This window comes from Takifugu rubripes, chromosome 1 (assembly GCF_901000725.2).
Source record: "Takifugu rubripes chromosome 1, fTakRub1.2, whole genome shotgun sequence".
Lineage (NCBI taxonomy): Eukaryota > Metazoa > Chordata > Actinopteri > Tetraodontiformes > Tetraodontidae > Takifugu > Takifugu rubripes.
This window is the reverse complement of record NC_042285.1, coordinates 1,124,605-1,148,112: the sequence shown is the minus strand read 5'-3', so window position 1 is coordinate 1,148,112 and position 23,508 is coordinate 1,124,605. Positions and strand designations below refer to the sequence as shown.

The following is a 23,508-nucleotide window of genomic DNA, read 5'->3' as shown; positions in this document are numbered from 1 at the left end:
CCCCGGAGAGCCCGGTGTCTCCACGGATGTGCTCCCTCGCTCTCTTCAGCGGCGTCTTGCAAATGCGGCTGTCACTCCTGATCTACTTGCAGCGAACGGGGAGCTAGCGTCTCTTTGATATAGCGTCGTACTTAAACGTCTCCCCCTAAATACCTTTGCCCAGACTGTCACAGAACAGGGCCAACGACATGCGGGAGAGGCGTCTAAGCAGATGGGAGCCGACGCACATCGATACGGGCCGCTTGAAAGAACGATAAACAGCGGGGGGGGGGGGGGCGTTGATGCGGGGCTGTTTGATATTCAACAGGGTGGCTCCACAGCATCGGCGCTAGAGGCACCCTCACGCGCCCGTGGGGGGAAAGACACACGAGTGGATGTTTAGGTAGTCTTAAAATAAGCAAGAAGAGAAAGTGCAGCAGTGCCGCAGCAAACGCCAGCCTCCCCCCTGCCCACCATGTGCTCGCGGGGCGAGCCACACCCAGGCCAGCGCCAGACAGGCCGTCTGCCCCGACTTTGTGGTCTGACTATATATGGAGAAGAAATAGCAGGTTTGAGAGTTCACCCCCTTGTAAGGCCTTCAGGGTTGAAGCCTCAAAAACCAGACTAAGCCTGAAAACAGCTGAGGAGCCACTTCCTCCCAGCCGGGATGATTACAGTGTAGAACAATGCAGCGACGCAAGAAACCTTCTTTTTTTAAAGCGCTGAGGTTTTCCTTCACTTGGCCAACACTCCCATCCTTCTTCCCTTTCTTCCCTTAGCTTATATTTTGGGTTTTTAAACTAGTTTTTCTCAAGAAACCCCAAAATCAGACTGCAGGTTCTTCATCCGTCCCACAAACGCAGGTGAGCAGGTTCTGGAAAGCTGATTGACAGCAGAGGATTAATTGCTGGGAGCTGAACGTGGCCGTTTAAAAGACGGGTGTCAGAGTATTACAGCAGACGCCGACGGTGTTCAGCTCGCGCTTCCTGGTCTGATGGAGTGACACCGGCGCACCAAGGAAAATGTCATCTTCCTGTCAATGACAGAGCTGTTAAAAAGCTCAGCTTCCTGTTCTGATAATGTCACCGCTGGCATTTCCTCAGCGTCGGCAGCTCAGGAATAGATCCACTCCTCCGCAGACAAACTGCAGGTCTCTCTCTCTGTTGTGGTTGTTCAGGTGCTCAGGAGTTAGCATAAACCCATCAGCAGAGGTGAGGAGCACCAGGCCACGAGAGACCTTTGTGGTTCCACCTTCAGAACCAGAGAGGTACCCAGCGGTCCCACATGTGGAGCTGAAACTCAGACAGACACGGTGGCTCCAGGAATCCCTGAATGTTCCGGAGAGTCACGCCGACGGCTCTCAACACCTCCTCGCCGTTAGCGGTGACTCACCGGTTCTGAGAGCGGAGAAGGTCGCCGCTCGGCAGGCCGCCATTATCCTCTTCAACGGGCTGCACAGTCGGCAAATGTCTGCTCACCTTTTCAGTAACTGGACATAATAGTCGTACCAACTACCTGCCTGCTACTCCTGACCCAGATGGAACCCGTCCAGAACATCTCTACCCCCGTCACACCTCTTCTGCCCACTCAGGTCTAACGGGCCACAGGTGCACAAACAACAGGATATTTGTCTGCATCCTCACCTAGCTCATTCAGGTAAGAATCGAGCTAGCAAACCCGCCCTTTGGGTCGCTGTTGCCCACATTGGAAAGGAGTACCGAGTCGGAACGCCCGCTTGGCGAATCGCGGTAGTGTCAGCAGTTACCATGAGAAGGGAACGGGCCCAAACCCTTTGCTAGAGCCGTCTGTTCCTGACGAGGCAGCCGCGTCCGACCGGCGCCGCTCTGCCCCGGTGGCAGCGCCGTCAGCCCTTTTGCTCGGCTCTTTATCCGTCCATAATGAGGGGCTCGGCGGGCACAATCGCACAGATTCCCATTGTGTTGGAGCCCAACTGGCGAAGCCTTTGTTTGGGATTTTCATGAAGGCCTCTGACACGTGGGCCGGTCCGAACCTTTGTCCACGGGCTCTGGCAGTTCAGGCGGACGAGTGCTGTCAGCTTAGTGTGGAGCAACTCGTTCGGGTTGCATGTTAATACAAACGGCTTTTCTTTTGAATCGACTGGTCCCGCAGATTAGACGCGTTTGCGTCCGGAGGACAATGAAGGCGATTTAATAATTTTATCGGCAACAATGGTTCATTATATTCTCAGTTATGATGTCAAAACGAACAATTCCCGTCAACAATGGGGATTTTTCTAATAATTCCACTGATTGAAGTGGTAATAGCCAAAGTCGCCTCGTCTTTACAACCTTGACAATACGGTTGCGTTCAGAAATAAACATTCATCCCTCTATTAAAAAAGAAAAACACTGAAATATTGATTAGAGACACTTCACAGACATCTCGGCCATGTTTTACACCTCCGTCTGAGGCCGCTGCGGTAGCATTACAGGCTCCGCTTGCTGTGGTTCCGCTCCGGCGCCCAATCGCTCGCCGCCGCGGTCCTTGGCGAGTAAAACTGTCCCATCAGCCACTGCGTGTCGGTGTCACTAATTGGAAGGACTCAGCCAACGCTGCATAGCTTGATGCTCAAGGGCCGAGAAGGTCTCCTCGCCGGCGACCGCCGACCACGCGTGACCAACCTGTGGTGCACTTCCTTCGTCAATAACACACACCTGGCCGACACACACCCGCCTGCTCAGCCCTCGCCACTGACACACACACACACAGTATCACACCAGTTCATAGACTGGCCAAATAAAGGCGACGCTGATGTGATGCAGATGTTTTTTTAACGTGGGGAAACAGCGACTGCAGCTGTTGCGCAGCCTCACGACGGCAGCATCTGTTGCTCTGAGCCTCTTCGTTAATTCTAATTTACCCCCCCGACGCCTCGCATTAGCTCTCCATTTTTTGGCGTCTTCTCGTCGTGCCGCAGCAAATCTTCGCCGCCTTTGTTGGCGGCTGGCGCCGCTCACTCCCGCTGACATCTCGCAGCCTTTACAGCATCCCTTTTGACGCCGGAACCAAAAAGGAGCCGGTTCAAACCGGAGCGACGGCAGAGGGGGGGCGTCGGCAACACGCTCGGATAACAGGAAGTTTTGACAGAAGAGCAAAGCCGGCGTGCTTTCTGATTGGGGAAGAAGCGGCGCTCTGATGCTCAGCCATAAACAAACACGCGCTCCACTTTGACAGGAATGTTTGCGCTGCCAGTTCTAATGTCTGGCGTTCAGCCGGCAGCGGATCGCAGCCGAATCCCGTTGATCTCATCATTCTAAATGATGTCACAGCTGTGATGTTTGAAACGAGCGAAACTAAAATATCTGAATTCCTTCGTCACTTAACGAGATCTGACTTCTGTCAGATTATTCATGGGATTAACAGCAGTTATCTGATTATGGGAAATTAGGATTTCTCCGAAGGCGTTCGTATTTAGATCTTTGTCGAGGCCAATTTAAAGGATTCCTAATGAGGAGGATCCACCACCGATGCCACAGAGGCAGCTAGACCGGCTCATCAAAAAACACTTCAGGGTTCATTAGCATCATTTTTGACCTCCACAACGTTGTCCAGCTGCTAACGGGGTAATGAGGAGCTTTAGGCTGGAGGCGTAGCGGAGCAGGTACTCCTGGATGGGGGGACATCTATCGATCTGTGCCCTCGCGCTCTGCAATAGCAACTCTCATAAATGCTAACTCCACTTAGCGTGGTCCTCAGGTTTGGATCTCAAGCCATGGTTGAGTTTTACATGCTTCCAGCAGTGCTCCATTTACAGCTGAGGTCTAGTTTTTATCTTGTTTGTATCACTCTGCTCCCTCCGTGCTCTGCTTTTAGCTACAATGCTAGCATGACTCAAGATAAAAATGCTACTTATAGTAAATGATCCAATAAGGGAAAAATGATCACATAAAGAGAATCTCCTCCAACCTCCGGCAGTAAATATTGATTTGAATACTCTATATGTTTGTGCCTGATCTAACCTTCTGTAGAGAACAGATGACCCTGTGAAGATAGCTGCTACGTGGCCCGCATGCTAGTGCCGCGCTTTCATTCCTCGAACTCTCTGCCCTTCGCCAGCGAGATATTCACAAATGGAAATTTTAAACGACTGCCTTTGACAGAACAGCATAGAAAAATGTGTTTATAGAGTAAACAGGACCGTTTTATTCAGGGGAAAACCCGTCACACAAAGCTCCACTGTGCTCGCCCGCTGGAGCGTTCGGACGCTTCACACCTGGAATGGCAGAAACAGAAGTACAGGAAGTGGCACTTGGCAAAGACGGGATTTTAGAACAAGGAGACGGCTGAGGAATGAAAGAGGGAAGCGGCGGCGTGTGAATGTTTCCAACCACACGCGGGGCAGCGAGGCCTCCCGGAGCATCGGGGACGCAACACGCAGCTACGCCGCGTGATCAAGTACGGAAGCGCTTGACGTGCGTGCGGAGAGCTTTGCCACACATCTTACTGACTAGCCACTAACTAGCCTTGCTAATCCTCCTGGTCCCACCTTTTCTCCCTCGTCAGCTCTTTTACCCGCTGACAGCCCGGCGACCGAGTCTTCCTCCTCATCACGGACTCTCTGTCTCTTTCACACCAGTTAATAGCCTCCATGAGGGCAGCCAGGGTGGCGACCTCTGACCTCTGGCAGCCAAAGCTCCAACCCCAGAGCGGAGAACTCCGGGGCCTCTCCGGATTAACCGCTCCTGACAGCTCATATTTCACACATGCCGCTGTTAAAACCCTGCGGTTCAACGCAGAATGTCTTTATTTTAGAAGCGTTTGATTGCTCAGCAGCTACGGCCGGACCACAGGAACGACTCTCGAGGTCGCTCGTGGTGGAGCCTGTTTTGGATAGGGAAGCAGGACCCAGAGAACGGAACCGGGACTCTCTGGATAGTCGTGACAAATTCCAGCAAATTCGTGGGGAAAGATGAAGAAAAAGCCTTTGATCTATGAACAAAGCAGAAGGAATGGGATGATGATGGCCCCAAGAGTGATGAGGAGGAGGATGGAGGGGCCTTCCTGGGCCTGGGAGAACCTTCAGGGTTGTCTGTGGGCCCGTATTTAATTGGCAGGCCAGCGAGCGCCTGGGTGACCACCAAGAAGGACTAGCGGAGATGACCAGAGGGCAGAGCAGGCACGCCACCACATGGCACTAGCTTCCTCCCACGACTGCCATCCCGGCCCTTCCCGGGCCTTCCCACCATCCCACAGGCCATTCCATCTGCTTCTCTTCTCCCTGCTCTCATTAAAAGGACGGCTGGCTGAGGACGCGGCGCCGCCACACACACCCAAACAGGGCAGGTGCCGGGCTCCCAGAGGGGCACTGACCCGGCAGGGAGAACCTCAACTCTGGGTTCAGGAGGCTCCGGCGTGGGCAGATTCAGCTCCCGACCGCTTCAGAGCGTAAAGGATAAAATATTGATCGCGACACACTGAAAGTTTCACTGGCGTTCCGACAGGAACCCCGCGACACGGCGAGATCCAGAGAAAACAGCAAAACGCTGTTTTATTCAAAGGCTTCGAAAGAACCTCGGAGTTTGTTATGACGACCCGGCTGAATGTTTGCTGCTGTCATCCAAACAAAACTGGGGGTGGGGGGAGGGGAACCACTGGCGCTCGCCCCCCCCTCCCTTCCTGAGGAGGCGGTGTGTGTGTGTGCGCTCCCCAGCCACAAACACGCAGCTCGGTCATCCCGGGCCTGCTCGCCATCTATTATGGTCTGTTTATTTAAGTCCGGCGCTGCAGACAAAACAGTGCGTTTGATCGGAACAGCCTGGAGCTGAAGGAACCACCCGACCTTCTCTGGCGGGACCACGCAGCTAAAAAGGAAACCTGGAATGACTCGAGGACAACAGCGAGTAGCACGGACGTTAGCGGGCCGGACGGACGGAACCAAGCCTGGTTGCAACCGGTCCCGGCATCCTCCCGTCTTATCGCCCTGCTCCCGCCGAAGGTTCAACTGGTGCAACCCTCCAAGCCCAACTGGACTCGGCACTGGCGTGAACGTGGCAGCGCTGTCCTGTGGTCGCTCATTAGGCCAAATTCTGCAGCCCAGCAGGGGTCCGTGGTTGAAAATAGCTAGCAGCTACGAGGGCTAATGGAAGGTCCTGGAAGTCCTTCTGCCCAGCTGAGTGGCCCCAATTCAATTGTTTCCCTGCAATTTGAGGCTGTGTGTTAAATATGTAGGACAAATGAACCCCCCCCCCCCCCCCGGGCTCCGTCTCATGAATGAATAACGGTGTTAATCAAGGCGGGCTTTGTTCCTCGGAGCCGCACGCCAAAACGAGCGAGGCGAGCTGACCTGACCCCCGCCGCTTCATCAGCTCCACACAATCCGCGTGCAAATCAGTTCACCTGTAATCAAAACCAACAGAGAACTGGGCCGAACCGGGGCGGTCTCCAGCACGACTTCCCCCACAGCCGCTGCCAGGAAACCGGGAAAAAAGAGGCGTGAGACGAGTCTTTGAGGTGCGACAGCGAGAGGAGAGCTGCGGCGAGGTGGCGGCGAGCTGGCATGAATTATTAACGGCGGCTCCTTATCCCAACAAGGCTTCACCTCAGCAGCGACAGAAGCAGGAAGTGATTAAGAGGGGACTCTCCGTTGACTCCATTAGGTCCAATTCCGCGTGTTCCTTTTTAATTCGCCGACTCTTCCTGCCAACGCTCGTCTCAAAACTGCCATTTTGAAGCGCCGCCACCGATCAAATGGAGTGTTTTCGAAGGAAATATCCAGGTAACGGAATTGCAAATGGACCCCCTTGATACCAAATACCTGCATGCTTCCATTTCCTGCCTTAAAGATCCACTTTAGGGGCGGGAGCCGCTCACGTGCGCCTTGTTACACAGCCTCATTTAAACATTCTGCTGCGGAGCCACGGGTGATGCTGCCCGTGTCGAGCCCGGGGGCAATAATACCAGCACTCATGCATTTTTCACACCTTGGCAGGACCACATAGGCCGAGCGCGCGGTTCGTACGCCGCCGGCCCGCGGAAGTGCAGCGCGTTGGATTCTGCGGCGCCGCGGGAATACGAACGCCGAGGGTGGGAGAAAACAGTGGAAAAAAAACCCCCAACCTGGAGTCCTTGGGGGAGAGGAAGCATTGAGAGGAGAAAACAGCTAGCATATGAGGCATTTGTGGTGGGTGGGGGGGGTGATGGGAAGGGGAATATGCCTGTGGCAGGCCAAGGCTACCAAACCAGCTCATTACTGGCCTAAGCACACAGAGACATGAAGACAGGGGGAAAATAAAAGCTGAAAACATGCTGCAGCACAAAGAGGGGGGGGGGGGCTGATGGATGAGAGGATGTTTGGTGTGTGTGTGCGGTAGCATAGCGTCGTTACGGCGATTTCATCACTGCGTGACAGCAGCACATTTGGGAGTGGGCCGTCGGGGCGGGCTGTCTCTGGGTCAGCGCCCTGTTAGAGGGGGCCGCACGCTCCTCTAACGAGACGCAGACCCCCCCCCCCCCCCCGGAGAAAAGGACCCTTCCGCCCCCAAAACTTCCTCCACCAAACACCTTCCTGGTTCTCTCAACTTCATTTCCGTCCATCCAGCGCTCTCATTTTGTCTCATCGTCCTCATCCTGGAACGCTCAGTGGTTCCCGCTCCGCAGCCCCCAGTGGTGGCGAGCCCAGCAAAGACACCTCGCCGCCACCTCCGCAGGGCGCCACCGCTCCGAGGACCGCGCACGCCGCCTCGCCCCCCTCCCAGCTGTGGTGCGACGCCGTCTCAGATGCCGAGTGTTTAGCTTGATGAAATCCGGGATGAACGTCAGCCATCAAGATGTTTCCTTCAGAAACAAGAAGCAATTTTGAACTCGTACAAGCAACAAACCCAGCGGGAAGGAACGCCGGTGGCCCCGGGGTGGGCGGATACGAATTATTATTCCGGAATTTGGATTAGTGTCATCGTACGTGATGCTGAACCAGCCGGTGAAAGGCATCGTCCTCCGGTCATGTGATCAGGGAACGCTGATCACATGACCGGACGTTTGAAGTGACCGTTTTTAAACGACCTCTTATCGACCCTCATTACCTGTGACCTCCAACAGAGGTCAAAGGGCACCGCGGTAGTCGCCCCCCAGGGGCAGATAAAACGGAGCAAACACGTACCTGGGTAAAGTCCCGTAAACACAGACGCAGACGTTCAAGTCCAGTTTTAGGTTACCTGACACCCCCCCCCCCAGGCCAGGCCAGGCGGGGGGTGAGTTACCCCCCTGAGCCGTTGGTCATGTGACACAGCCAGGAGCAAAGAGAGCTCAATTCAGCAGAGAGGCTGAGGCCCACAGCTCATCACAGCATCACCCCCAGTGGCAGGGCAGGACATGACATGCCACCCCCCCCTTCAGAAGAGAGCTGAGGCAGGAAACCAAGGTCATGTGACTAATGCAGTGATCATTAATGGCCTCCGTTAATTACACACAGATGTTGAGTAATCTGCTGCAGCCAGGATCCCTCTCCCCCCGTCTCCCCCCACCTTCCAGATAAAGACAGAGTTAAATATGCTGGGGGGGGGGGGGGGGCACAGAAAACTACCTGGATTAGAGGCTCTGCTCCATGTTGTCAGCTGATCAGAGTTCTACGTAACAAATGTTGATTATTATATGAACATTTCTGTTCTGTTGAAGACGTGAAAATCCATGAAATCATGAACCCAACAGCCCCAAATTGAATTATATTATTCTATTATTGCTTGTGTGATAATTGCGCTATATTTGGAGGGGGGGGGGGGGGATGCTGTAGTAATTAGCAGTTTTACGTTATTAACATCATAATACTTTATTTCATGTTTTATTGGACACACTGTCGTCTAATTGCTGTAATTACTGGGGTCTAAACCATGAAATGGTAAATGATGCAGTAAAAATCGAACCTTTAATCAAGCGCACGCTGCCAGTTCAGTCATTTGGGGCTGAACAGTGAAATCAGGTGGTGCTTGTTGCCCCCCCCCCCCCGACACCCAATAATGACCTGGCATATTTCAGCCTCTTTAGCTGGAGCCAAATGGGCCCCCTCAGGTGAGTCTGGAGCCCAGAACCTGATGATGCCTTGGTGTCCGTCCAGATCGGTGCACCTTTCCTCCGCCTTCTCTGTGCACGTGGGGGGGTGGGGTGGGGGTGGGGGGGGGGAGATTAAAGTTTCAAAATGAAGCCGAGGATTTTTCAAACAGCTTGACTGAGAATTAACGACATCATTCAAAGTAACGACTTCACGCGGAAGCCAAGATTAGAGCAGCTGTAATAAACCTGCGCTTAATTACACTCTGTGATCGATTAATAGGGTCTGCAGCGAGGACCGCCGCAGCCTTGGCCTCCAACATCACATAATGTCGCTCCCCAAACCGAACCTGAGCGAGGCCACGATGGGGGGGGGTCCAGCTGCACCAGGAGGACACGGAGAACCACTGAGGATGACCTCAGACGTCCCACATCCAAGGCCAGGAAGGTCGGTCCCAACGATTATATCCAAGTTAGTATGTGTTCGGTATGTGTTCGAGCACGTGCACGTGCACATGCTCAGACGTTGAGAAGCTCCCTTTAGTGAAGCTCTAAAAGGAGAACAATGGCATGGAGAGGCATGACAGAGCATCAAGAGCCTCTCTGAGTCAGAGCCAGAGCAGGAGGATGTGGAGAGAGAGAGATGTGACAAAAGAGGAAGAGCGGGATCAGACCGGGGAGGCAGCAGCCGGAAGCCAGGAGATGCCGGGAGAGGGGAGACGACGTTCCCGGAGCTTCCTTATGAACCATTCTCCTGGTTATGACGCCGTCAAGGATGCAACACACACTCAGAGAGCCCCACCCCCACCAAAACACACACACACACACGCCCCTGGGCTCTGTTTTAAAGACCGAGGCCACCATGCTAACTGAACCACCTCCTCCCAGGATGCTCGCTCCGCTTCTCAACTCTGGAACTAAAGCAGCCCTACAGCGACAGCTCCTCGAGCCTCACTCGGGCCGCGGCGCTCCCCCCCCCCCCCCACACACACACCCGTCCTGTGAGCGGCGTCCGCTGCTAACCCAGCGCGGGGCGGCAGAGAGGCGAGACAGATGGAAGTTGAGGAACGCTCTGGAGAAAATGCAGTTTTCCGCTGCTCCTTTTATCTCCCCCTGAATAAACAACGAGGCCCGGAGGGTTACTTTACAGCAGCTGGTCAGATGCTCCTCAATACCCCCCCACCCTCATCACAGCCTCACAGGGGGCCGCCAGCGCCAAGAAGCAACGCTCGGCAACAGCTCTGTCAGGAAACCGATGCGGGGGAACTTTATTACCCCTCAGGACTCTTTCCAAGGGTTTCTGCCTCCTTCCTGTCGGCTCGTCCTTCTGCCTGCCCCAATCTCCCGATCCCTCCATCTCTCTCCAGTTCCAAAAAAAACCAAAAGCAAGAGCCTGATCCCAGAAGAAGTATATTTCCCACTAAAATAAGGACGAGAGGCAATTAGAAGACGATCCGACGGCCCCTCTGACACCTCCAGTCAGAACCCGCCTCCATGGCTCCTGCTCCACTCCCCCCCCCACACACTCAGCACAAACTCATCCTGTGTGGGTGGAAGTGAGCCGTGCCGGGCTCAGCAGCCACCCAGGCGCTCCCGTGTGTGGCCCCCCCACAATTCCTGCCTCCGTGCGTCACCCTCCTGATGAGAGGACCCATAATTGATCATCCACATGGCCGCCGTGGTTACAGCGAGCGCTGGAGAAAGCTGCCGGGGGGGCGGATGAAGCCCCCAGCAGGTGCGTGTGCCTGCTCCCACCTGATGGTGGGTGCTCAGAACCATGTTTGCTGTCAGAGCTGCTCCCCCCCTCGACAGGCAGCCCCCGTCTTCACTCCCGGGGTGTCAGACGGCGCCGCTCATGGCGTCCGTCTCTGATCCAGACGCAGACAGAAGCGTCGGGATCAAACAGCCCTCGTGCAACTCTGATGCAACAACGGCGGCGTTGTGATGTGCCGATCAAAGCGGCTGCACGGCGTGGGCCATTTACACCTCATGGAGGGAGGGAGGGGGGGGGGAGGTCTCCGACCTTTAGGCGGCCACTCCCACACATCCTGGGGGAGCTCCGGGTTTTCCAAGAAGGCAGTAGGTGGAAGGGAAACACAGGCTTCCCAAACCTGGATATAAAACTGCATTTCCTGGATTTAGTATGAGGGGTGTGGGGGGGGGGGGGGGGGGGGGGGGGGGGCAACAGAGGCGCTCTCAGAACCTCACCTGCGTCTCAGTGTTGTGCTAATTACAGTAGGAGACAAGACGGGAGAGATTTGATGCCTCGTGCGCTCTGAGACTTCTGCTCCCACGTGCTCCAGATGTTCGCCACAGTGCTCCTCTACATGCCCCCCCACCCCTGCCCCCCCCCCTGCTGCCGCCAGGCTTTGGTGGAGGCAGATCAGACGGAGATACAACAACCAGAAGTGACATCAAACAGAGGGCAGCTCCCTCGCGCACCGCGGTGGGCGGGGCTTGGACGTCATCTTCTATATGAAAGACCTGCTGACGATGTCGGAGGGGACGACGGGATCTACACGGATTAAAGACGAGGGAATGCAGACGCACAGCTGTGCACGTGAAGGGAAGTGGGATAACGCCACCAGGAACAAGTCTAAGGCCAGCGTGTGCAGGCCGCCTTTGATCTTCCCGCTTTGCCTCCTCATCCCTCACGAACGATCCAGCCGAGCTGCCAACTTCCATGACAGAACAAGGAGATGGATGAGGGAGAGCCGAGGAATAACGATATTAACAAAGAAAACAACCTCAGGACAACAAACTGCTTCTCCTGGACTGGCTGCACCTGCAGAGGCCTTCGGACGGACAGGCCGCTCCCCCGAAGAGCCTCCTGATCCGGGCCCTCAATCACGTTCTAAGGCCTCCGCTCCAGTCTGCCCAGTGCAACATCCCATAATGCCTCCATTACACGTCAGACAGCTTATGTGCGTCAGGCGGAACGTCCGCTACATCCTCCGACACCACAGGCTGGAACGGCTGCTCTCAGCCCAAGATGGATCTTGGGCGTAGATCTATTTTAGGGGACGGGACAAGGCCTTGGTGGGCCAGAAGATGAAGGCTTGGCAAAGGGGAAGGGGGGGGGGGGGGGCGCTCCGGGGGTCACGGGATGAGAGCTGGAAAGAACCAGGCAGGCTGAAACAACACAAGCTGGAATGTTGAGAGGCAGCAAATAATCTCCACAGGACTTAATGACAGTTTGATTTGTAACTTTAAGAGCAGAACGATGAGAAGATCCATCGTAGTTTAATCCCCAAAAGTCCTTCTAACGCGGCCCAAACGGGCATTTTCCCGCTCCAGAACCAGGGGTTCCAGTGGTTTGGATTAAAGACTCGCGTTGCACAGTTTAGCCAATAAAGACACGTTTAGGCCCAAAAGTGATTTGTGGAAAAAGTGGAAAATAAAAATATTTAAACTGCTAATCCAAACACAATAAGACAATAAGAAGCTCTGCCGGCACCTCTCAGGAAAAGCTCCCGGTTCCTCCGTCCTGGTCGTCCTGTCAATGTTTGACTTTTTCCCAGTTTCAACCAAACAATCGTTTCCTGGATCCCAGAAGAAGAGAAAGACGAGAATGTGTGTGTGTATGTGTGTGTGTGTGCATCCCATAAACCCTTACACGAGCGACCCTGTGTTGCACGGCGCCGTGCACATGCGCCGTGCACGCGTGCAGGCCGTGACGCACTGAAAGTGCTTTAACCTCTGCAGCTTAGAGAATAAAAGTGGAAGCAATTGGCCTCCGAAAAACCCAGGAAAACACACTTGTTCAAGGCTCGTCTGGCTCTGTCACAATGACTCCACACACACACACACACACACACACACACACACACACACACACACACACACACACACACACAGACTGGAGAAACTTGACCTTTTTTACCGTGTGTGTGCACAACCTCGTCATAAATTGCCTGTTGGCTGTGACGAGCGACTAAAGCGTCCTGGAACGTTGGTCTCTGGAGGTCCGGGTGGTCTGTGGAGACCAGGAGGAACCAACCAGCGGGGGAGGCCGAAAATAGAAGGAGGACGCCACGCCGCAACCCGCCCCCCTCGTGACTCAACGTCCCCATCGTCACCACACGGGCCCCAGATGAAACAAACACCGGGGGGGGGGGGGGGGGGGGGGGCACACTCGGCATAAATATTTAAAACTGGGGCTTTTGGCTAACAGCAGACAGGGCTACAAGTTTTTTACCCACCCTTTGAGTATTTCTAAAAAGGGGGGGGGGGGTTGCGTTCCCTCTTCAGCAACACTGTAGTTTTTAATTCCACAATATTCCAGGAGTCCTTTGATGACAGCCAGCCTTTGATGTGGGCTTATTTGAGGAAGGTGGAGGTGGAGGCCTGTTTCCCCGAGATACTCGGCAGCTCTCTCCCCCTATAGGAGCTTTAAATCGTCTTGGAGAACGGACGAAGAATCCAGGATTCTGCAGCGTTTTACTCAAGAGTCCGTCCTGATGCCGCCGCCCCCCCCCCCCCACCCCCCCTGCACAGCTAAGGTCAAGTGTGCTACATCGTTTAAAGCCCCTCATTATTCCCCATAAACCCAGCAGGTAAACACTCCATAAACACGCTTCTGAGGAGGAGAAGATGACGGCAAAATGGGAGCTGGAGGGCTGGGGGGGGGGGGATGGGGGGGGGGGATGGGGGGGGCACAGCACAGCAATTAATCAATTAGCTGGAGAGAATCAATACCCCCGCCCAGCTGGGCAGGATGACAGCACTCAGGGGTAATTAAAACTGTAACTATTGACACATCACGATGGATGGATGGAGGGAGGGAGGGAGGGAGGGAGGGATGGATGGATGGATGGATGGATGGATGGATGGATGGATGGATGGATGGATTATGGATAATGTATGGATGGATGGATGATGGATGGATTATGGATAATGGATGGATGGATGATGGATGGATGGATGGATGGATGGATGGATGGATGGATGGAGGGAGGGATGGATGGATGGATGATGGATGGATGATGGATGGATGGATGGATTATGGCTAATGGATGGATGGATGATGATGGATGGATGGATGATGGATGGATGGATGGATGGATGGATAGATAGATGGATGGATGGAGGGAGGGAGGGATGGATGGATGGATGATGGAGGGAGGGATGGATGGAGGAAGGGAGGGAGGGAGGGAGGGATGGATGGATGGATGGATGGATGGATGGATGATGGATGGAGGGATGATGGATGGATGGATGGATGGATGGATGGATGGATGGATGGATGGATTATGGATAATGTATGGATGGATGGATGATGGATGGATTATGGATAATGGATGGATGGATGGATGGATGGATGGATGGATGGATGGAGGGAGGGATGGATGGATGATGGATGGATGGATGGATGGATGGATTATGGCTAATGGATGGATGGATGATGATGGATGGATGGATGGATGATGGATGGATGGATGGATGGATGATGGATGGATGGATGGATGGATGGATGATGGATGGATGGATGGAGGGAGGGAGGGATGGATGGATAGATAGATAGATGGATGGATGGATGGAGGGAGGGATGGATGGATGGATGGATGATGGAGGGAGGGATGGAGGGAGGAAGGGAGGGAGGGAGGGAGGGAGGGATGGATGGATGGATGATGGATGGATGGATGATGGATGGATGGAGGGAGGGAGGGAGGGAGGGAGGGAGGGAGGGAGGAGGGATGAATGGATGGATGGATGATGGATGGATGGAGGGATGAATGGATGGATGGATGGATGATGGATGGAGGGAGGGAGGGATGAATGGATGGATGGATGATGGATGGATGGAGGGAGGGATGGATGGATGGATGGATGGATGGATGGATGGAGGGAGGGAGGGATGAATGGATGGATGGGATGGATGGATGGATGATGGATGGATGGAGGGGAGGGATGGATGGATGGATGGATGGATGGATGGATGGATGGAGGGAGGGAGGGATGAATGGATGGATGGATGGATGATGGATGATGGATGGATGACGGATGGATGGATGATGGATGGATGGATGGATGTATGCACGGAGAGAGAGCGATCATCTTAGCACGTCTAAGATACGGAGCATCATCCCGGTGCGCCCGTGCTGCTCCGCCTTCCCTGTAGTGCTCAGGGTCAAACCTTTGCCCCCCCCCCCCCCCCCCCCCCCCCCGCCCCATCATCCCCCCCCCCCCCCCCTCATTAAAGGGGCTCGGTGTTCGGTGACTCAGCCGTGCGTGAAGAGCATCCAAACAAATGACAAGTGAGACGTTCATCCAATAAATCCACGATTACGAAGCTGCACGAGCGCGAGCGAACATGCTAACGAAGAACGCAGTTCCCCCCCAACAGGTGTGAGCTGTCTGCCCCTGGGGGAGCAGCACATGGGTTCACATCTCACATCCCACATGGGTTCACATCTCACATCCCACATGGGTTCGCATCCCAGTGACATTTCAAAACTCTGATTTAAAGCTAGCAGTTAATTAGCAATACGCCGCCACATATACGGCTGTATTTACTGTAGCTTCTCCCCCGCCGCTGCGCTGCTCCGCGCCGCTCCGCTCCGTGCCGCTCCGCTCCGCGTGGCTGCAGAGAGCTAATGAAAAACAGTCGTTGGAATATCGGGTGTTTACACGATGTTTGGAAGCAGTCAGAAGTACATTTCAAAAGCAATATCAGAGTGATCAGTGCAGAAGCACCAGCGGAGCAGAGCGCCCCCCCCCCCCCAAAGATGCTAGATGTGCTCTGTTTAAGCAAGCGTGGCTCCAGTCCCCCCGAGAGCGACTCGCCAGCATCAAAAAGCACCAAAACAAGAAATCAAGCAGCTCATTTCTTAGCTAAAAGCTGCTCTTGAACGTGGTGGAACGGAGCGGAGGCTGATCCTGGATCCATGCTACGAAGGCGCCGCGGCGCTAGCGCGCTACACGCTAGCGCACGTAGCATCAATCGGGGCCTTTGGCTAATTACACGAGATGCGGAGCGACGGCAGCTGCAGCAGAGGAGACGTCTCGTTTACTGGATCCTTCTCTCCAGGAGCCCAGCCTGTGGGGGGGGGGGGGGGGGGTGTTTGGGGGTGGGGGGGGGCAGGAGAACGAGGCAGCTGAAACACATGTTGACTATTGAATGCATCATTTAGCGCAGCTCCGCGCCTACAAACACAACGAGATGTTAACAAGAGTCCACATCAGTTCGACCCGCTGGAGACGAGGAGCCGCAGCCAAACAGGAAGTGGGCGCGACCAGCAGCTCGCCCCCCCCCCCCCCACCGCCAGTCGGCCCGCGTCTCTTAAAGCCGCTTTGCGTTCGTCCTGTTCTGGTTTTCGGCTGCTCGCCCAGATCCGAGTCGGCAGCAGCGTGAGCCAGAACGCCCAGAAGGTTCCAGAGTCTGCAGGTACCTCCTGCGGCGTCGGGTCGTGTGGGTCGGCTCAACACCCCCAGATTCCCAGGCTGATCCTTATCAAGCTCCCTCCTTCCGGCTCCGAGCGCGATCCATGAAAGGGAGAAGGTGTCGGGAGGTTGTTCCAACTGGGCCGTAGCTTAAAACAGCACTAGGAGAGCCGGAGCTAATCACCTCCCCGGTGTTCTGACCAGCAGATCTTTGCTCCTCCCACCATTTTATGGAACGTTTGGTGCTCAGATCGGACTCTGGTGCTTGGCTGGAGACCAGCCCATTAATCTCTCGCTCCACGACTCCCACACGAGTGCAGGGAAAATAAAAACGATCGGAGACGCGGGCCTCATCTTTTCCGGCTTATCCGGGTCAGGAGGGGAGCCGTCACCAGGGCTTCCGGACTCATTTGGAGTTCCTCATTTAAAAGAGCTCCGGGAATGAAAATAAAAGGAAGCGATCACTGCCACAGGTGGTCCTCACCTGCGGGCTGGAGGCGGGGCCTGTGAGGGGCGACAGGAAGCGGAAATGGAAAAGTGGTGGAGACCCAAATGAATAAAGACGTTCCTTCCTCTCATAATCGGTGACGAGCGGCTCGGAACGGCGAGGTTATCGAGCCGCCGACGCCGCGCGCGCTAATAGTCCCGCTCATTCCGCATTATCATCATGTAAAGCATAAAAATGCCCCCCCCCCCCCCCCCATCGTCAAGCGGAAGCGCCCCACCAATCAAAGTTGGGGCAATTACCGTCCCATTCCGCCCTTTCAAACAGCAACAGCTGCTTCCTCCGGTCCGAATCCACGCATAATTGCACACGGCAGCATATGGTTATGGCTGATTAATCCAACCGGGGACGCAGCTCCCATTATTCCTGCATGGAATGGGTAAATAGTCAGCACATCCAAGAGCTGGATAGATGGTTAATGGCATGGGGGGGGGGGGCGGGGGGGCTTTGATGAGGCTTCTGTTGGAGACGCCGCCGTCATCAGAGTCATCGATTCTGCCGCCGAACCATGCGGAAAAAGGGGAGCCGTCCATTTTAACTCTGGGGGTGCCCCCCCCCCATCCCTGGAGGTGCCCCCCCCCAGAGTGCCCCCCCCCCCCCATCCCAGGAGCTCCGTGCACCAGCCATCGCTTGCTTCACCCAGAGTTCCGGGGGGGTCGTTAAGGCTCGTCCTGGTCGTGAAGCTCAAGGGCGCCCCCCCCCACGTGTACGTGCACATATTCTAAACACTCCTTAACAGTCTGAGCGCACGGAGGATCTGGCTGGGGTCAGCAGTTACAGAGGTCAGAGGTCATTCCAGAGCCAATCAGGAAGTAGAGAGAGGCGCGGGTTCCCGACGCCGCGGCGATCCCTCACTTCCATCCAGCCAGACGATGCACGTGACTGGTAAACAAGCCTTGACTCCCCCCCCGACCCCCCCCCACACACCCCCCCTCCCCCCTCCCTATGCATAATGGACCTCCTTCAAACAGCGAGGGACGAGTTCAAGTCCATAATCTCCTCCGCACCTCCGGCTTATTACTCCTGGAAGGTCTCTTTGGATCCCCATTGAAGGACTTTTACACGGCAAATCACACTCGCGGCTCCACGTGGCTGAAATATAACGTTGGACCTGCGGCCAGTGGGGGGGGGGGGGGGGGGGTCGTGGGGGGGTGGTGTGTGTGTGTGTGGGGGGGGGGGGGGTGTTCCTCAGGCGCTGACAGAAACAGTGAGGCTAAACCTTAACGACTTCAATCAAACCTTTGCACATAACCTTCATGCAAAAGCTTCATTGTTCTCTCTCTCTCGCTCACACACACACACACACACATACACACACACACACACACACACACACACAAAGCTGCGACAGCACCAAAGCAGCGAGTTCTCAGCGTCGGAGGATAAACGCGACCACCTGAAAAATAAAAGATGCAGAAACATTCGAGCTCCGTCTCGACAAAATTCGGAATTCCGTTCCGAATGTGAGACGTCGGGGCCACAAACAAGAACCCCGACGGGGCAATTACTGCTTGGCGAGTAATCCTGCCTCCACAAAGGGCGAGCGCGGTGATCAAAGGAGCCATTTTGGGACGTGTGGGAAAAACCAGCCGTTTGATGGTTGTTGACTTGAGCCGGGACCTAAACTGGGACACAAAGCTGCCCCATGAGCACGGGGCCGTCGAGGCCAGAAGGGCCGTCAATGCTGACCCTTGTCCTTGTGACTGAGGACTCCCAGCGGGCCCCCGCGGGCCCCTGTTCCCGGTTCACGGACGAGAGAACTCCAATTAATGTCCGTGCAGGAATCGCGGGCCGTGTTCTGGTCGTGCTGCCGCGGCGTCCAAGAGGGAGGAGGAAGAACAACGCCGAACCTTTTTAATCCTCATTTTAAGCTCTTGGACTTTCAGAAATGAAATATTAAAAAAAAAAGCGGCTTGCGTCAGGAAGCGAGCACAGATCCGGCGCCGAGTCCGCTGGGTCGCCGCCACCTTCTGAGGAGGAAGGTGGCGCCGGCCTTCTGTCACCTGGGCCACGTTAGGACGACCTTAAGGAGCCACCTACCTAGGCCGCGTTCACGCCTTTTCCTGTAGCGCGCTAACGGTACAGCTAACCTTAGGAGACCCTCTAGAGGAGCCGCTAACCCAACGATGCTAACTGAGAGGCGCTGCTGCTTTATGGCGTATGATGATGGAACCGTCTGAGAATGAAGGACAGGAGAACGGCGGCGACGGGAGCTGGACGCCGGCTGAAAAGCTGAGCTGGACATTTTCCCCCCCACTGCAAAGTTCCAGACGTCCCTCTGAGGAATCCACCACCGGACTGAGGCCATTAGCTTCCTCCCGAAAGCTAACCGCAGCAAGTTGTGACCTTCTGCCGAAGCCGAAGGTTTTTATTACTTCTTTAATCAGCAGGCTCGGCTGGCCGCGCGGGAGCGGCGTTCCCCAGTCTGTCAATTAAGACGTGCAACGAATCCGGGCATCTGCAGTCCTGAGACGCTCCCGCCCCCCCCGCCGTATGTCGCTAACATCTCAATCCGTCCTCCGTCCTGCTGCAGCCTTGGTCAACGCAGTCGCGCCGCCTTCAAATCATCCTGTAAATAACCGCAGGAAGTCGACGGGCGGCCGAGAGCGCCGCTACAGCTAGCAGTGTCCTGGCACTGGTGGGGCTGTTGTCTGAGGCGGGTATTAACCGAGCTCAAGGGAACTGGTAAATAAAAACAACAACAAACAGCAGCACCTGCCTGAGTCAGCCTGGTGACCTTTGCTCGCCGCCATGGAAACGGCTCAATAACCACAACAGACGTTACACACCGTCAGCCATAAATGCAGATCCCTGCGTCTCATTAAGAGTGGGCGGAGCTAAAACACCCCCATTATCATCGTGGTATCAACATCCGGCGCCGCCAGCCACCAAACCTCTTCACCACCATCGCTACACGGCCGGGGCAAGAACCTCGTGCATGTTAGCCCGCTGGCTAGCTGCTGTATGCTAACGGTCGAGGAACCGAAGGCACCTGCAGGAAGTTCTTGGTTAAACCTGAACACGCGCGTCTTCCTACGCGTCTCCGTCCTTTCTGAAAATGTAATATTGCAATTTCAGAATGTGCGGAACAATAAAGTGTGACGTCTTTTCCCAAGGTTGGAAACATTCCCATCACAAAAGTTTCTCGCCGCCGGTTCATTGCTTCATTAATCCGCATGAATCTCGTATGCGACTTTTCTCAAACGAAGATCACAAAAGAGGGAAAACTGTCAAACGTCTTTCTGTCTTTCATGAACAGACCGAAGAGCAGATGTCAGATTCCGGAGCTGAATCCGGAATGATCTCAGTCCTCCACCGCTCATAAAAGAATGACTCACATCAAAGACCGAAGGTGGCTTTGATCAATAATCCACATTGTGTTCACGACGTCTGTGGCTGCAAACAGGCTGGTCAGACACACACACACACACACACACACACACACACACACACACACCTAAAGGAAACCAGAGAGCCGCAGACGTCTGATGCGACTCTAGAAAAGCGGCGTTTCATCCGAAAACCTTGAATCGAGGCCAGGCCACGCCCCCTTTTTGACGCCCTTGACAAGAATCCGTCCAGTTGTGTTTCCTCCTCGCCAGCTTCGTGTCGCAGCCCTGTAATTTAAACCCACTCTCATCCCAGATTTAAACGCCCTTGACTCATATTATGTCAGGGTCCGCGTCAGATATGCACGCTGCCCCCCCCCCCCGCTGTCACAACCCCCCCTGACGGATGTTAATCTGAGAGCGACGCCACGGACGGAATCATCCTCGACTCACTGCGGAGCTCCGGCAGTACGGCCGCGGCCGGTCCAGCTAATCTTCAGACGCTGAGTGGCGCAGACGGATGCGTGCCACACTTGACCCCCCCCCCCCGTCCCCCCCCAGCTGGACCCAGAGCCAAAATAGACGCGTGAGGAATGACAAAGCCAGCAGGCGTGCCCGGCATTGTCTCGGCACCAGCGCTGTAAATGGGTAGAAGGTGGGAGAGGGGGGGCGTGTAGCGCGAGTCAAGCAGCTAAGCTAACGCCTCGAGTGGGACCCGAGTACATGAAAGACACAGGAAGCAGTTTGTGCTTTCATCTTCGGGCCTCCAGTTCAGCTCCGAACCTCAAAGCGAGGGAAGGAAGAAGCCCGAATTCCTTGACCATCAGGAACCGGAGCGCGCGTGTTTATTAGCGCCTCCTCGGAGTGACAGCGCCGACGCACGACGCTCCGACCCCGCACCCCGATGAAAGCATCCACCTGTCGTTAAAGAGCCGTTTCGGCGGACTGGTCATTAAAATGTGGCAAGCGGCGGCGCAGGCGTCCGCCCGGGGGCGTCCGCCCGGGGGCGCGCTCCTCGCCTGCTCGTGTTCTTTAATCAGCGCATGGAGACACTGCGGCCCACTCAGGGGTCGCTGAAGACAGCCCAATTAGATCCCCGGATCTACTTTTTGAGCGCGCCGTAATCCGAAGGCCGCCGTCGGAGCGTTCGCTCCCAGCTTCCTGGGGGCTCCGCTGCTTTAAGCAGCCAAGACCGTGGAAAGAAAACAGGCAAAGGCCCCACCCCCCCCCCTGGAAATAACGCGCTCTTATTTAAGTTGCTCGGTTAAATAAGCCGTGAGGGATGGCGAGGGAGACGGGACACAAATTAAAAATGAGACAGCAGGGAGAGTTATGGAGAGGCAGCCGTGGTGTCAGAATTCCTAATCCCGGGAGGCAGGCGTGTTATCAATCTCCTGGAAATGTCAGGCCCTCATGAATGATGGATATCTGGCATGTTTGTTTTATTCACCTTCTCGACATGCCATTATTGAGCCAGCGCCACCCGGGTGGACTCAGACTCTGTCCGGAGAGGGGACGCTCCCGTCCTGACGCCAGGCAGCAGCGCCTGAATCCCAATTCCCTGCCAGGAGCGGCGCACGGCGGGCGGGCTGACGTCACGGAAGACAGCACCTTCAAATCTGCCATAAAATTCCTCAGTTATGGAGTCAAACGACGGCCGTCTGAGGAGCCCCTGGAACCTCCTGGAGGTCCACCACCTTTGACCGTTGATCACTGGGTCCTCAACTCCAGGAAGTCGAGCTTTTCCATCACTAATAAAATCATGGAAGCACTTTACAGGAAACCCTGCAGGCCTGTCCTGGACCCTACTGGGTACCAGGCCCTCCATCATGGTCTCCACAGGAATATTCTTGGAATTGCTGCGCTTGGTTTTGGATTCATTCCCCAACCAAAGAGGAGGATCATTTCAGCAGCGAGCGCACAAATGTCACGTTCAAGTCTCGCGTTTGCTTCGGTGATTGACTTTTAATTAAATTTGGATTTAGTCGGTCTCCGCGTGAACAATGCCGCTCTGCCAGCGTTTAGAGGTCAAACCGGAAAATGCTGCTGCGCTTCCCCAAATCTCACGACGACACGGCGCGAGACCAGCGCCTGACGGGCCGCGACTGTTCCGACAACTTAAAAGTTCAGTTTGAGGTGAAATTCACCGACGAGCGACGTTAAAGGAGCAGAACAGCGCGTGAGAATAACCGACGCACGGCACCATCGGCCGGTACCGCCGAGCCGAGACGCGCGCGGGGCGCATCTCCGACACCTCCTTCCTACCTTGAGCTCCGGCGGAGAGGACGTAGAAGGAAAAGTATAAAATCCATGTGGCGCGCCACATCGATCCTCGCCGGGAGACGGCAAACATTGTCCCAGGCCGGGGCAGGCTGGTCAACAAGTGCCCGGTGAGCGTGCTGGAGGGGGGGGGGGGCGCTGGACGGCCCGGGGCTGCTGATGGCAGAGAAGCTGCGGAGCGGCGTCCGCTCCGGGCCGGAGTCTGGAGCGTAAAAGCGGGTCCCGGCTCCTGTTTCTCCCGATCCGTCAGTGCGCGCGCTTCAGCTCCGCAGACCCGGGGTGGTATTCTCCTCCGCGCCTGTGAGTTCTTCAAGTGATGCAACTCACTCACGCGAATCCAGGTTAGATCCAAACCGAGTCCATTTCAGCGGCGCACCTGTGAGAGAGACGCCGCGCCGCAGACTTCTTCATCCACTCTTCCCTCCGCTGTCCCTTCATTCAAACTTCCCCCTCCTCGCCTCCTGCATCGGTCGGATTCCGCTTTATTTCCAAACGGCGGGGCAGACTTGAACTCGAACGTCCCCCCTCAGCGCGGTCTGTCAAGGTCGGCGGTTCAGTTTGACGGGAGCGCGGGGAAGTTGCGCGGAGAATGCGGCTCTGCGGGCGCACCAGCTGGCAGGTCGTCACGCCGTCACGCTCGACGCCAGCCGTGGAGGAGAGCCCGGCTGCCGGAGTGCGTTTATTCAGGACGAGTCCCGGGTGTTCTGTGAGGAAAACCTCGGATCGTGGCGCGCTGGCAGCGCAGGTCGCCACCAAGCGGCCGCGCGTAAAAGCGCACTCCACAGAGCCAAGCAGCCTGTTCCACATCATCAGGTGGCGGGAAGAACGCGTCTTTTGTTAAAAATGATAGAAGGAACAGGCGTCCTGTGTTGGCCGGGATTCAGAGTGACACCCGGTGCCCGAGGAGAAGGAAACGACGGATTTATTGACCGTGTGTGTGTTTTCCTTAACCCGCCTCAGCATCATTTTGCTTTATTCTGTGTGTTCACGCAGAAGCCTGCCAAGCTGCGTAATGTATGCGCATGACACGGA

The 23,508-nt window shown here is 55.4% G+C and overlaps 1 protein-coding gene across 1 annotated transcript in view; it reads right to left on the bottom strand.

Annotated features, from left to right (window-relative positions):
* LOC101068579 (protein sidekick-2) overlaps positions 1 to 23,231 on the bottom strand; it is a 134,141-nt gene extending 110,910 nt beyond the window's left edge. The window contains 1 exon segment of the mRNA XM_074084926.1: positions 22,462 to 23,231. Coding sequence (XP_073941027.1) covers positions 22,462 to 22,549 — 88 coding nt within the window. The 5' untranslated portion in view covers positions 22,550 to 23,231.
* Between the last annotated feature and the right edge of the window lie 277 nt (positions 23,232 to 23,508).